The sequence below is a fragment of the Pseudophryne corroboree genome, chromosome 1 (assembly GCF_028390025.1).
Source record: "Pseudophryne corroboree isolate aPseCor3 chromosome 1, aPseCor3.hap2, whole genome shotgun sequence".
Lineage (NCBI taxonomy): Eukaryota > Metazoa > Chordata > Amphibia > Anura > Myobatrachidae > Pseudophryne > Pseudophryne corroboree.
The window spans coordinates 1,008,490,143-1,008,504,673 of NC_086444.1; the positions used below are offsets into that span (position 1 = coordinate 1,008,490,143).

Genomic DNA, 14,531 nt, shown 5'->3' on the forward strand with positions numbered 1-14,531 from the left:
GTGTGTGTGTGTGAAGATGTATGTATGTATGTATGTATGTATGTATGTATGTGTGTGTGTATGTGTGTGTATATATATATATATATATATATATATATATATATATATATACACACACAAGTCCAAAAAATGACCGTTACTCGGAGACGACGATAATTTCAAAAGAGCATAGACTTATCCATAGTCAACGTTTCGGAGCACGCAGCTCCGTCGTCAGGACACACAGAGATACAGAAATGTATGTATGTATATTTATATACATAAACTTTATGTGGTCGTGGATTATCACTGCCCTTTTTTCTTTTAATAGCTTTATTTTATTTTACAAATGAATCAGTACAGACATTAGCAGGTAATGAATGCCTACATCAAGAGAACACAACAGCTAAGATATGAGGGCACAGTGACATTTGATAGATGTCAAAGTATATGAAAAAAACACTAATAACTTAGAAGTTAGCTGCTTGCTGCAAAGTCTAGAAACAATTTCTCTGTCTTTTATTACTATAATTATTGTAGAAGATATATTTTATTATATATATTTTAGGCTAAGTGGGACTGCAACATTTTGTGAATTGCCCTTGCTACACATTGGCAGTTTTCTTGGTCAGTCACGGACTGTTAACTTGTGACTCATTTCTGTTTGCACGTGTTCTATTTTAATCTCCCCTTGCTCAATTTGACAGATAGCAGCTTACTTGTGCTGCAGATGTGGTGCTTGGTTACCTTCTAATAATATTAAGGCTCATCCCTTTCAACACTTTTCTAACCCCTGCATTTCTTGTGCCTGTGAGATAAATGTGCAGAACTGTATGTTTTCATTTCCACACTGGAGGAAAGTGTAGCTGTCCCAGATATGGAGGAGGTGATGTGTAATGTAAATAATGTAATAGGTGGAACTGAAGATGAAAGCAAGGCTGCACAAGTTTCCTCAGTAAAGAATTGCATTCTGAAGGAAAATATTACTAATACCCCTTTCACACCAAAGTCCTGTATCTGACCCAGGATTCGGGACACTGTTATAAACCAGGACAGACCCCTTTCAGACTGTGGTTACAACCAGGATTATTCCCGGGTCAGTGCCGTTTACACTGCACACGGGTGCAGTTGAACTGGTCTGCCGTCATGGTCATGAACTGGTCTGCCGTCCATGCTTCGGGAATGTGACTTTCCCTATGCTGTGAATGGAACCCAAGTCATCCGTTCACAGTGGCCCTTACATTTTTTGGGACACTTTCACCACGAGCCACGATAGGGTTAACCCAGCAATAACCCACGTTTGAATCAGCAGTGTGAAATTGGTATAAGAGATTTTTTTAGACCAGATTCTTATCATGAGAGAAAATGTCCGTTTTATGTGTCCCAGCCCTTGTTTATATATTAAGCCATCCACCTAGGGTATTTTCACAGACGCTCTGTGGTGTAGATTTACTAAAGCTTAAAAAAATGAAAAGTGGTGGCGTTGCCCATGAAAGCCAATGACGTTCTAGCCATCATTTCTCAATTGCATCCTAGAAAATGATAGACAGACTTAGATTAGTTTCTATGGGCAACACCACCAGTTTTCATTTGTAGAAGATTTACTAAATCTAGCCCTGTGTCTGCTCCCCTTAACATAGCTACCTGTTGTAGAGGAGTGACGAAAGTGAACAAATGTAGTTGAGTATAAGCACTCCAATTAATTAATGTATATTATTGGTTCAATAGTTCAGTAGTGTGTAGACTTTAGCACATCCATCTACAAAGTTTTAAGTTTTGGATGTATTTTTTTTTTTTAAGGAACATCACTCCATATTTCACTATAAAACTGTAATTTTAGCATTATTGCCTTGTAAGAAAAAAAAACAGACCACCGAATTGGCCATAAATACTTTGCAACTATGGGCGGTATCCAATTAGCCGCGGTAATTTACCATGGCTAATTGGTTCACCGGGGGGCTATCCAATTAGCCCCGATAAACCAGAGTTTATCCCCGATGCTGGCATTTATCAGGGATTATGTGCGAAGCATAATCTGCGATAAGTGCCCCTTAGATAAGTGGCACAAAAATGCATAGGTCCGCAGCTTTTCGCGGATCCTATGTATTTTCGTGGAAAAAAATAGTGTTTTCCTCAGTACCTAATTGGATTGGGTGATAAAAAAAATTGTGAAAAAAAACCGTTTTTTCACACCTGTGGCACTATCGCGGGTAAATGGATACCCCCAATTAGGTTTTTAATATTATTATTAATTTAAGGCTTTTTAAATTATTTTCTTCTACTCCTCATTTACTTTATGGCCTACATGCATAAAATTTAAACAATTCACAGTCATTAAAGTGCCTTCTAAAGCAACAGATTGTCGCAATTTCCCGGTCCTGGCCGGCTTGGGGAATCAGGATTATACAACAGGTTTACAGATCTCAATTCCCCTATTCCAACCAGAGAATAGTCAGGATCAGCAAATCAGGGGTTGTTAACATTAAGAATTTCCCTGATTCCCCAACTGATCGCAGATCATCAATGGCCACCGTGGTTCCGAGGGTCAGATATATGGGGGCCTTAAATTCACAATATAGATTGTACTTAGAGAACACTCTTCCTTTTAAAAAAATAAACACCTTTGTAACATCTAACCAAGCATTGTTAATACTTTTGTAACACTTCACACTTTAGGGGCAATTAATTTTAAGGACGGAGGGGGTGAGTTGCCATTGCATCGACAGCAGAACTTGTGGCCCAATTCACCCCGGACTCACTGATTTTTGTATACAGCTTTATGTGGCTGTGACCAAATATCTGCAAATCAGGAGGTACAGTAAGTGCGGCATATAGCCGCACCTGCTTATGGGGGCGAGAACTTCGCCAATAATTCAATTGATCCCTTTGTTTTATTTAAAAAATGAAAAACAGTTGCCATCATTGACATTTGGAGGTCATTAGTCTTTGTTTTCCGTAATTGTATTTACAGTTGCCCATTAGTTGTTTATCTGTAGAAAGAAAGTTATTAATAGGCACAACATTTCAGTACAGTTTGAGAAGTCATTTTCTTAATATGATAAATGAACAATGCCTGTCCTTTTTGCTCAGAAAGTGTTGAAACGTTTCTTAGAATTTAATTAATAAAAAATAAAAGTAAATGTTGATTGCGGACATAAGACAGAAGTTTTTATCTCATTATTTCTTTGCTTATTGACTTGCAGTTTTGTCTTTTTACATCTGCCTGTATTTCATTTTTATGGATTTTCTCACTTTCTGTGCATGCATACATTTTAATTAGATTTTCTGTCTTTGTATTTAACTTTCCAGATATATAATTACACATCACAACTTTGTGCTGCATGATAACAGGTTATTCTATGCAATTGTTTTCTAGGTCCCCTGCCATGGCTGGAGGATTGTTTGCTATTGAGCGAGATTATTTCTTTGAGTTAGGTCTTTATGATCCAGGGCTTCAGATCTGGGGAGGAGAGAACTTTGAAATCTCTTACAAGGTAGTGTAAATGAAAGAAACTTATATTCTAGACATGTATGCATAAATGCTGTGTTTTAAACATGATAATTGAGTAAAGCTGGTCACACACTGCAATATCATCAACACTGAGCAACTTGGGCGATATTGCATCTTGTCTGGCTTCTAAGCACCGTCAGTGAAAATAATCAGATCATCATCAGGCATGTTGTTATATCTGTCCAGAAGATCACTGGTGGAGGCCGTTATGTATGGTCATCTTTCAACTGCTCAGCCAGATCACTACTATAATTGGTCTAGTTGTTCAATCCAATCAGCAGATCTCATTCAGTATGAGTATTCATCCTATTGCTTAGCTACAGGATCCATCTACGTACAGAGGTGTAGCTAGGTGCCATGGTGCCCGGAGCAAGGGTATGTTTCGACGCCCCCTCCCCTGTACTGAATTGGGGGCCTGCCCAACATGTGGTGGCATGTAATATTTGCAAAGAAAAAAAAAATTCTAAATTGGTCACAGGGCCAGTTCTAGACCTTGCACAGCTCAGGGTGAAGGTTTCCCCTGGGCACCTACCCCCCCCCCCCCCTAAAAGTTTAAAACAGGGATAGTGCATCTCCAGGCATGCAACAAATATATAGGGTAGTGGCTTCATGGGGAAGGGACGTGACCACAGAATAGTGCCAATTCACATTACACTGCACAGTAGTATCCGTTAATCACGTTAGACGCGTATACATGTTACACCACAGAAGAGCTGTTACACGTTATGCCACAGTAGAGCCCCTTATACACATTACTGCACACAGTAGAGACGCTTATATATGTTACACCACAGTAGAGCCGCTTATACATGTTGCATCACAGAAGAGCCATTTATACATGTTATGCTGCAGCTTGTAATGCAGATAGAGGTGCTGCAGCAGCAGCTGGGGCATAGTGAGGTGCTGCAGCATCAATGTAGAGAGAGATGCTGTAGCAGCCGGGGCAAAGAGGGGTGCTACAACAGCTGGGGCACAGAGAGGTGCTGCAGCAGCCGAGGCAGAAAGAGGTGCTGCAGCAGCCGTGGCAGAGAGAGGTGCTGCAGCATCCGGGCAGAGAGAGGTGCTACAGCATCTGGGGCAGAGAGAGGTGCTGCAGCAGTGAAGGCTGCAGGACAAAAGTAACCCGGCTGCAAAGCTACAAGCAGACAGTGAGACATGTAAAGAGGGGTGTAGTATGTGTGACCGGCGGTCAGGAGACCGCCGGTCAGCTTACCGACGCCGGGATCCCGGCAGCATACCGACGCCGGGATCCCGGCGGGGAGGGGCGAGTGCAGCAAGCCCCTTGCGGGCTCGCTGCGCTCGCCAAGCTGTGCTCGCCACGCTGCGGGCTCGGTGGCGACCTGCGGTCGCCACGGGTTCTATTTTCACTCTATGGGTGTCGTGGACACCCACGAGTGGAAATAATCCCTGTTGGTCGGCATGCCGACCATCGGGATAGTAACCCGTCGGGCTAGTGGAGGAGGTCATGTGACTGTCGGTCAGCTGACCGGCGGTCACATGAATACCACCCGTAAAGAGGGTGGGCAGAGCTACAGCATGTGCTGGATGTCAGTGTCCCTTGCTGTCACCACTGGCCTGACCTGTTCCCCACCTAGTCTCTGAGTCCGAGTCAGTGTGCGCCCCATCTGCGCCACTGGAACCACCCTCGCTACACCTCTGTCTACATACAACCAGCATTACTGGCTTGGTCACCTAGGTAGATGTGTAAGTAAAGGTCCAGAGCACTGGGTAATCTTCAGCACTGTAGCTGTTGCTGAACAGAATATCCAATGACTAAGCATGTGATTATTAGAGTAAATGTTTATTAGTGTTTATGCTTAAACCAGTGGTTCCCAAACTGTGTGCCGTGGCACCCTGGGGTGCCTCAGGACACTTGCAGGGGTGCCTCGGGTTGGTGGTCCAGGATCAATTAAAATGATTTATGGTTAATGTAATAGGCAAAGCCAGTGCTGGGGGCTGCCAATCATAACATGTTTGGACAAACAGAGGCAAATCCTGTCCCTCAACACACACACAATTGACCCTAAGGGTGACATATAAGCACAATTTACTTAATTTAATATTTCTTTCTTAATTTATCAATAAGAAACCTTTGACTTAGGGGTGCCGTGAAAACAATTCTGATGCTCTAGGGCGCCGTGCTTGTAAAATGTTTGGGAACCACTGGCTTAAACTCTTTCAGTCTTTGTTGTATAATCCCATTTCTTATATGATTGCGCAGGAGAAAGCACAGTCCTTCCTTTTTATCTTTTACAACGTGTTCACAAACATTTCTCTGACGTCCTAGTGGATGCTGGGTACTCCGTAAGGACCATGGGGTATAGACGGGCTCCGCAGGAGACTGGGCACTCTTAAAAGAAAGATTAGGTACTATATCTGGTGTGCACTGGCTCCTCCCTCTATGCCCCTCCTCCAGACCTCAGTTAGTATCTGTGCCCGGCCAGAGCTGGATGCACCCTAGGGGCTCTCCTGAGCTTCCTAGAAAAGAAAGTATTTGTTAGGTGTTTTATTTTCAGTGAGATCTGCTGGCAACAGACTCACTGCTACGTGGGACTGAGGGGAGAGAAGCGAACCTACCTGCTTGCAGCTAGCTTGGGCTTCTAAGGCTACTGAACACCATTAGCTCCAGAGGGATCGAACACAGGCCCAGTCCTCGGTCGTCCGGTCCCGGAGCCGCGCCGCCGTCCCCCTTGCAGAGCCAGAAGAACGAAGAGAAGTTGAAAATCGGCGGCTGAAGACTCCGGTCTTCATTAAGGTAGCGCACAGCACTGCAGCTGTGCGCCATTGCTCCCTTAGCACACCACACACTCCGGTCACTGATGGGTGCAGGGCGCTGGGGGGGCCGGGCCTTCTTCCTCAGCACACCGGCGCCATTTTCTTTTCACAGCTCAGCTGGAAGGAAGCTCCCCAGGCTCTCCCCTGCAGTATCCTGGTACACAAAGGGTAAAAAAGAGAGGGGGGGCACATAAATTTAGGCGCAAAACTGTATATAAGCTGCTATAGGGGAAAAATCACTCAGTATAGTGTACATCCCTGTATTATATAGCGCTGTGGTGTGTGTTGGCATACTCTCTCTCTGTCTCTCCAAAGGGCCTGGTGGGGGAACTGTCTTCAAATAGAGCATCCCCTGTGTGTGTGGTGTGTGGGTACGCGTGTGTCGACATGTCTGAGGTAAAAGGCTCCTCTAAGGAGGTGATAGAGCGGATAAGTGTGTGGGAGGATGTCTCCGTCAACAACGCCGACACCTGTTTGGATATGTGTAAGTGCTGAGGTAAAATTATTGCACAAAAGGTTAGGGAACAGAAAGGAAATCTACCCTGGTCTTTCCCTATGTCACAGAGTCCTTCAGAGTCTCTCTATGTTCACTATCCAAAATAACAAAGTATCGACACGGAGTTTAACTCCACTGTCGACTACGATAATGCAAAGTTACAGCCAAGAGGGCTAAAAGATATTCAATATATGATTATTGGAATAAAAGATGATTTGCATATCACTGATGACTCATCTGTCCCTGACACGAGAGTACACATGTTAAGGGGAAGAATGCTGAGGTAAATTTCCCTCCTCTCATGAGGAAAAAGAGCGGGAATCTCCAGACAAGAGACGGCAGCTTCCCACAAGAGAATTCTCAGGCTGTATCCTTTCCCCACTAGGGCCAGGATGTGTTGAGAATCTTCCCCTTGGGTGTCCTGTTTGCACTAGCTATTCTCAGGGATCCTGCAGATAGCGTGCACATTCTTGTATACTACCCAGACCGGCGATTGTGTCGGCATGGGTTTATAGCGCTGTGGCAGCGTGGACAGGTACCTTATCAGCAGAGATTGAGACCCTAGTATGCATATAAATATTTTAAGATGCTGTCTTAAGTGATAGATATATAATTATAAAGCATGCCCAAAGGGACATGAGTATACTGGGTCCTAGAGACAAAAGCTATGTCGATTTCTGCTTGACGTGTCCTGTAGAATATACATTGGACAGATGATGCCGACTTGAGAGGCATATGGAAGGCTGAGGATTGTGTGGAGAAAGGTTCTCGGGCCTGGTCTCCACAGTTATAGCTGGTAATTCTGATATTTTGCCTTATATTCCTGCACAGCCTAGGAAAGCACGACATTATTAAATGCAGCTTTTCGAATAAAGAAACAAGAAAGTCTGAGGTGCGTCCTTTCTTGTCAGAGCCGGGGGCAGAGGAAAGAAGCTGTACAACACAGCTAGTCCCCAGGAACAGAAGTCCTCCCCGGCCTCTACAAAAATCCACCGCATGTCGCTGGGGCTCCACAGGCGGAGCTAGGCCCGGTGGGGACACGCCTTCGTAAGTTCAGCCACAAGTGGGTTCACTCCCTGTTAGATCCCTGGGCAATAGAAATTGTATCGCAGGGATACAGGCTGGACTGTGAGAAGATGCCCCCTCACCGAGGACCCGGCGGGCTTCCCCCCAAGAGAGGGAGCCAGTGTTAACTGCAATTCGTAAATTGTATCTTCAACAGGTGGTGGTCAAGGGTCCCCTCCTTCAACAAGAGGGTGTTATTATTCGACCATGTTATAATCCCGAAACCAGACGGTTCGGTTAGACCCATATTGAATTAAAATCCCTAAACATATACCTGAAAAGGTTCAGGTTCAAGACGGAATCGCTAAGAGCGGTCATTGCATGCCTGAAATGAATCGGGACATAAGGGATGCATACCTTCGTGTCCCCATTTATCCACCTCATCAGGCGTACCTCAGAATTGCGGTACGGGATTGTCATTACCAATTTCACCAAGGTAATGGCGGATATGATGGTGCTCCTGTGGAAGCAAGGTAGGTGTCACTATTATCACATACTTGGATGATCTCCTCATAAAAGCGAGATCAAGAGAGCAGTTGCTGGACAGCGTATCACCTTCTCTGGAAGTGAAACGGCAACACGACTGGATTCTATATATTCCAAAGTCGCAGTTGGTTCCTACAGCTCATCTGCCTCGCCTAGGCATGATCATAGACACAGACCAGAAGAGGGTTTATCTCCCGATAGAGAGAGCTCAGGAGCTCATGACACTGGTCAGGAATCCATTGAAAACCAAAACAGGTGTCAGTGCATCACTGCACTCGAGTCCTGGGAAGGATGATGGCATCATACGAGGCCATTCCCTTCGGCTGGTTCCATGCAAGGACAATGGAACTTACTGGACAAGTGGTCCGGATCACATCTTCAGATGCATCGGTTAATCACCCTATCCCCCTGGGCCAGGGTGTCTCTCCTGTGGTGGCTGCGGAGTGCTCACCTTCTCGAGGGCCGCAGATTCGGCATTCAGGACTTGGTCCTGGTGACCACGGATGCAAGCCTCCGAGGGTGGGGGGCAGTTACACAGGGAAGAAAATTCCAAGGTTTGTGGTCAAGCCAACAGACTTGCCTTCACATCAATATCCTGGAACTAAGGGCCATATACAACGCCCTAAGTCAAGCGGAGTTCCTGCTCCGCGACCAACCGGTTCTGATCCAGCCAGGGCGGCACAAGGAGCAGGGTGGCGAGGGTAGAAGCCACCAGAATTCTTCGCTGGGCGGAGAATCAAGTAAGTGCACTGTCAGCAGTGTTCATTCCGGGAGTGGACACGACCTCCACCCGGGAAAGTGGTGACTTCATCAGGAAGTCTTCACGCAGTTTTGCAAATTGATGGAAACTGCCTCAGGTGGACTACTTGGCGTCCCAACTCAATAAAAAGATAAAAAAGGTTTTACGCTGGGTCAAGGGACTCTCAGGCGATAGCTGTGGTCGCACTAGTAACACCGTGGGTGTTCCAGTCGGTCTATATATTCCCTCCTCTTCCTCTCAGACCCAAGGGCTGAGAATTGTAATAAACGGAGGAGTGTGAACAAGGGCCCTCATTCCGAGTTGTTCGCTCGCAAGGCGATTTTAGCAGAGTTACACACGCTAAGCCGCCGCCTACTGGGAGTGAATCTTAGCTTCTTAAATTTGCGAACAATGTATTCGCAATATTGCGATTACAAACTACTTAGCAGTTTCAGAGTAGCTTCAGACTTACTCGGCATCTGCGATCAGTTCAGTGCTTGTCGTTCCTGGTTTGACGTCACAAACACACCCAGCGTTCGGCCAGACACTCCCCCGTTTCTCCAGCCACTCCTGCGTTTTTTCCGGAAACGGTAGCGTTTTCATCCACACGCCCATAAAACGCCGTGTTTCCGCCCAGTAACACCCATTTCCTGTCAATCACATTACGTTCGCCGGAGCGAAGAAAAAGCCGTGAGTAAAAAAACTATCTTCATAGCAAAATTACTTGGCGCAGTGCGAACATTGCGCATGCGTACTAAGCTGAAAAACGCAGCGATGCGAAGAAAATTACCGAGCGAACGACTCGGAATGAGGGCCAATATTCTTTGCTCCGGATTGGCCAAGAAGGACTCTGTACCCGGAACTGCAAGAAATGCTCTCAGAGGACCCATGGCCTCTGCCTCTCAGTCAGGACATGTTGCAACAGGGACCCTGTCTGATCCAAGACTTACCGCGGCTGCGTTGGACGGCATGGCGGTTGAACGCCGGATCCTAGCGGAAAAGGGCATTCCGGATGCAGTTATTCCTACGCTGATAAAGGCTAGGAAAGACGTGACAGCAATACTTTTTCACTGTATATGGCGAACATAGGTTGCTCGGTGTGTGACCGGGAAGGCCCTACAGAGGAATTCCAGGGGGGTCGATTCCTGCACTTCCTACAGTCAGGAGTAACTATGGGCCTAAAATTAGGATCCATAAAGGCCAAGATTTCGGCCCTATCCCTTTTTCTCTCAAAAAGAACTGGCTTCACTGCCTGAAGTTCGGACGTTGTTACAGGAGTGCTGCATATTCAGCCCCTTTTGTGCCTCCAGTGGCACCTTGGGATCTTAACGTGTGTTGGATTCCTAAAATCCCACTGGTTTGAGCCACTTAAGACCGTGGAGCTAAAATATCTCACGTGGAAAGTGGTCATGCTTTTGGCCTTAGCTTGGACTAGGCGTGTGTCAGAATTGGCGGCTTTGTCATGTAAAAGCCCATATCTGATCTTCCATATGGAAAGGGCAGAATGGAGGACTCGTCCCCAATTTCTCCCTAAGGTGGTATCATTGTTTCATTTGAACCAACCTATTGTGGTGCCTGCGGCTACTAGGGACTTGGAGGATTCCAAGTTGCTGGACGTAGTCCGGGCCCTGAAACTTTATGTTTCCAGGACGGCTAGAGTCAGAAAAACTGACTCGCTATTTATCCTGCATGCACCCAACAAGCTGGGTGCTCCTGCTTCAAAGCAGACTATTGCTCGCTGGATCTGTAGCACCATTCAGCTTGCACATTCTGCGGCTGGACTGCCGCATCCTAAATCAGTAAAAGCCCATTCCACGAGGAAGGTGGGCTCTTCTTGGGCGGCTGCCCGAGGGGTCTCGGCTTTACAACTTTGCCGAGCTGCTACTTGGTCGGGTTCAAACACTTTTGCAAAATTCTACAAGTTTGATACCCTGGCTGAGGAGGACCTTGAGTTTACTCATTCGGTGCTGCAGAGTCATCCGCACTCTCCCGCCCGTTTGGGAGCTTTGGTATAATCCCCATGGTCCTTACGTAGTACCCAGCATCCACTAGGACGTCAGAGAAAATAAGAATTTACTCACCGGTAATTCTATTTCTCGTAGTCCGTAGTGGATGCTGGGAGCCCGTCCCAAGTGCGGACTCTCTGCAATACATGTATATAGTTATTGCTTAACTAAAGGGTTATTGTATGAGCCATCTGTTGAGAGAGGCTCAGTTATTGTTCATACTGTTAACTGGGTATAGTTATCACGAGTTGTACGGTGTGATTGGTGTGGTTGGTATGAGTCTTACCCTGGATTCCAAATCCTTTCCTAGTAATGTCAGCTCTTCCGGGCACAGTTTCCCTAACTGAGGTCTGGAGGAGGGGCATAGAGGGAGGAGCCAATGCACACCAGATATAGTACCTAATCTTTCTTTTAAGAGTGCCCAGTCTCCTGCGGAGCCCGTCTATACCCCATGGTCCTTACGGAGTACCCAGCATCCACTACGGACTACGAGAAATAGAATTACCGGTGAGTAAATTCTTATTATTTTCTCCATGTGATGTCAACATGGAGAAAGCTCAGATCAAGACTAACATAGAGTAAAATGGTGTTTACTCTTCTGCTTCAGTCTTGGTATTTATTTTTATTTTTTTTAAACTTACGGATCACTGATTTCTAAGCCAGCTGAGAAATGTGTGTTACACAAAGAATGTTCTACAATGCAACGGATCACACCTAAACCCTTCCAGTGATGGAATGGGGATCATTTAAAAAGACAAAAATAAAATAAAAAATCTGATAAAAAGCTTTTTGCAGCTTTTATTTCTGATGCTGCTGTTGCTTTTTCTCACTTTGCATGTTCACTACCACAGAGTAAAGGCAGGGCACCACAGCTCAGATGCTTTGCAGAATCATTTCAGATTTTATTCTGGGAATTCAAAATGTGTTGGTTACAAAAGTGAAAAGGTCAAGTGCAATCATGGTTTACTGTCACATTTAGTGTCCCCCTCATTCATTAATTGGATAATTATATTTATCTCATAATATATTGCTCTGCCATTTAGCAATTTTAAATCTCTGGAAAGTTATAGGACATAAAATACATCTACAGTTCAGATATTTGGGGATTTTTTTTTTTTTTTTAACACATTGGTTTACTTGTGCATTTGCTTTATAATATATGCTCAGACTGAGCAATTGGCATTTTTGTAGACGTAGCAAATGAGCAGTGAATATCGCCACCTCAAGACAGGTGGTGAACAAGTTCAGGCACCCTGCAGAATCTGGAATGCCCACTGTTTATTCCGTCTTCCTTCATTTTATAGCTATAACTAAACATGTTTTCTAAATTCTGACTAAGCGAAGTACAAACCATCCACATAAATTCATCCTATTGTGCAGAAGTTGCCATTATGCTCTGCTTAGCACCCAGCGCACAGAAGCAGTGATGTCCTGCTAGCACTGCATTACATTGCCTCATACAGTCCTGCTAGCACTGCATTACATTGCCTCATACAGTCCTGCTAGCACTGCATTACATTGCCTCATACAGTCCTGCTAGCACTGCATTACATTGCCTCATACAGTCCTGCTAGCACTGCATTACATTGCCTCATACAGTCCTGCTAGCACTGCATTACATTGCCTCATACAGTCCTGCTAGCACTGCATTACATTGCCTCATACAGTCCTGCTAGCACTGCATTACATTGCCTCATACAGTCCTGCTAGCACTGCATTACATTGCCTCATACAGTCCTGCTAGCACTGCATTACATTGCCTCATACAGTCCTTCTAGCACTGCATTGCATTGCCTCATACAGTCCTGCTAGCACTGCATTGCATTGCCTCATACAGTCCTGCTAGCACTGCATTGCATTGCCTCATACAGTCCTGCTAGCACTGCATTGCATTGCCTCATACAGTCCTGCTAGCACTGCATTGCCTCATACTGTCCTGCTAGCACTGCATTACATTGCCTCATACAGTCCTGCTAGCACTGCATTACATTGCCTCATACAGTCCTGCTAGCACTGCATAGCATTAAAACAGTGAGTTATGATGTTACAGAAATCAGACAGGGTTCTGGGAAACCTGAAAATATGTGGAAAGAACAGAACGACCGAGGGCCAGATGCCAGATTCAGCGATGGACGCTAGGCAGCCGCTACTATGAAATGATTCTATGCTGCAGCCGATGTGCTGTCTATTGAGACATCCACCAGCTGCAACTCTAATCCGCGTCTTGGATAAGAGTGCATAAGTAAAATTTACTTGCATCTGGATCTGCAATAGGTCCCAAATCATCTGTTGTCGTGATATTGAAAGACTGACACAGATGTAAAACGTAACCTCGGACTAATAAACCCGTTAAGTATAGATCCTAGTATACTTTGTTTTTGGCTTTTGTATGTTTTCTAACACCAGGCCTTTTGCTACTTGTGCGATTCATCAAACCGACAATAGCATTCAGTAAGCGTGCAATGGGGGAGATTTATCAAAGCTTGGAGAGACACAAAGTAACAACCAATCGCCTCCGAAATTATTTTACAGACTGTGTTTAAAAAAATTAGTTAGAAGCTGATTGGTTGGTACTGTCTCCATTTTATCTGGCTCATCTAATGTGATACTGCAAACCTGGAAATGAGACTGCCCTATCTAATACCCCTTTCACACTGCCAATGCCGGATCCCACCCAGGAATTGGAAAGGGGTCCTTCCCGGGTGGTATCCGGCATTGGCCGCTGCTGTTGGCTTCCCTGACCCGGCAATATGCCGGGCGTGTTGCCATAGCGGGGGGGGGGGGGAGTTCGGGGGGTGGTGGAGGCGCCGCTGGGAGATGAGATCATCTCCGCGCCGCCTCTCCCTGCTGTAGTAAACGGGGTCCCGGGACGCATCGACCTGGGAGCCCATTTACACAGCCACTGACCCGGTATTCAACCCGGGCATAACTCTGCTTTATTCCTGGGTTAAATTGCCGGGTCAGGTGACCCGCGATTTCGGCTATGCCCCTTTCACACCGCACGCCGACCCGGCAATATGCCGGGTCGATACCGGGTTATTTGTGCGGTGTGAAAGGGGTATAATAAACATACAAGATGTGCTTGATGGTCAGGCTCTAGTGTCTATACTGGACTGCAGTATGGAATAGCTCTGACCATGCACAACTTGCTTTGGGTGGTCTTCAGTATGCCGGCTGTCGGGATCCCGGCGCACAGTATACCGGCGCCGGGATCCCGACAGCCGGCATACTGACACTTATTCTCCCTCGTGGGGGTCCACAACCCCCCTGGAGGGAGAATAAAATAGCGTGCACCGTGCCCGCAGCGTGGCGAGCGCAGCGAGCCCGCAAGGGGCTCATTTGCGCTCGCCACACTGTCGGTAAGCCGGCGGTCGGGCTCCCGGCGCTGGTATGCTGGTCGCCGGGAGCCCGACCGCCGGCATTCCATACAACACCCCTTGCTTTAACTTCAAAATGACATTCACGTTGTCACGC

At 46.0% G+C, this 14,531-nt stretch overlaps 1 protein-coding gene across 2 annotated transcripts in view; it reads left to right on the plus strand.

Annotated features, from left to right (window-relative positions):
• The window catches only part of GALNT7 (polypeptide N-acetylgalactosaminyltransferase 7), a 364,753-nt gene that overhangs the window by 269,719 nt on the left and 80,503 nt on the right, over positions 1–14,531 (plus strand). For both annotated transcript variants that reach the window (XM_063920638.1, XM_063920637.1), the window contains exon 7: positions 3,356–3,473. In XM_063920638.1, coding sequence (XP_063776708.1) covers positions 3,356–3,473 — 118 coding nt within the window. The remainder of the gene's footprint in view (positions 1–3,355; positions 3,474–14,531) is intronic.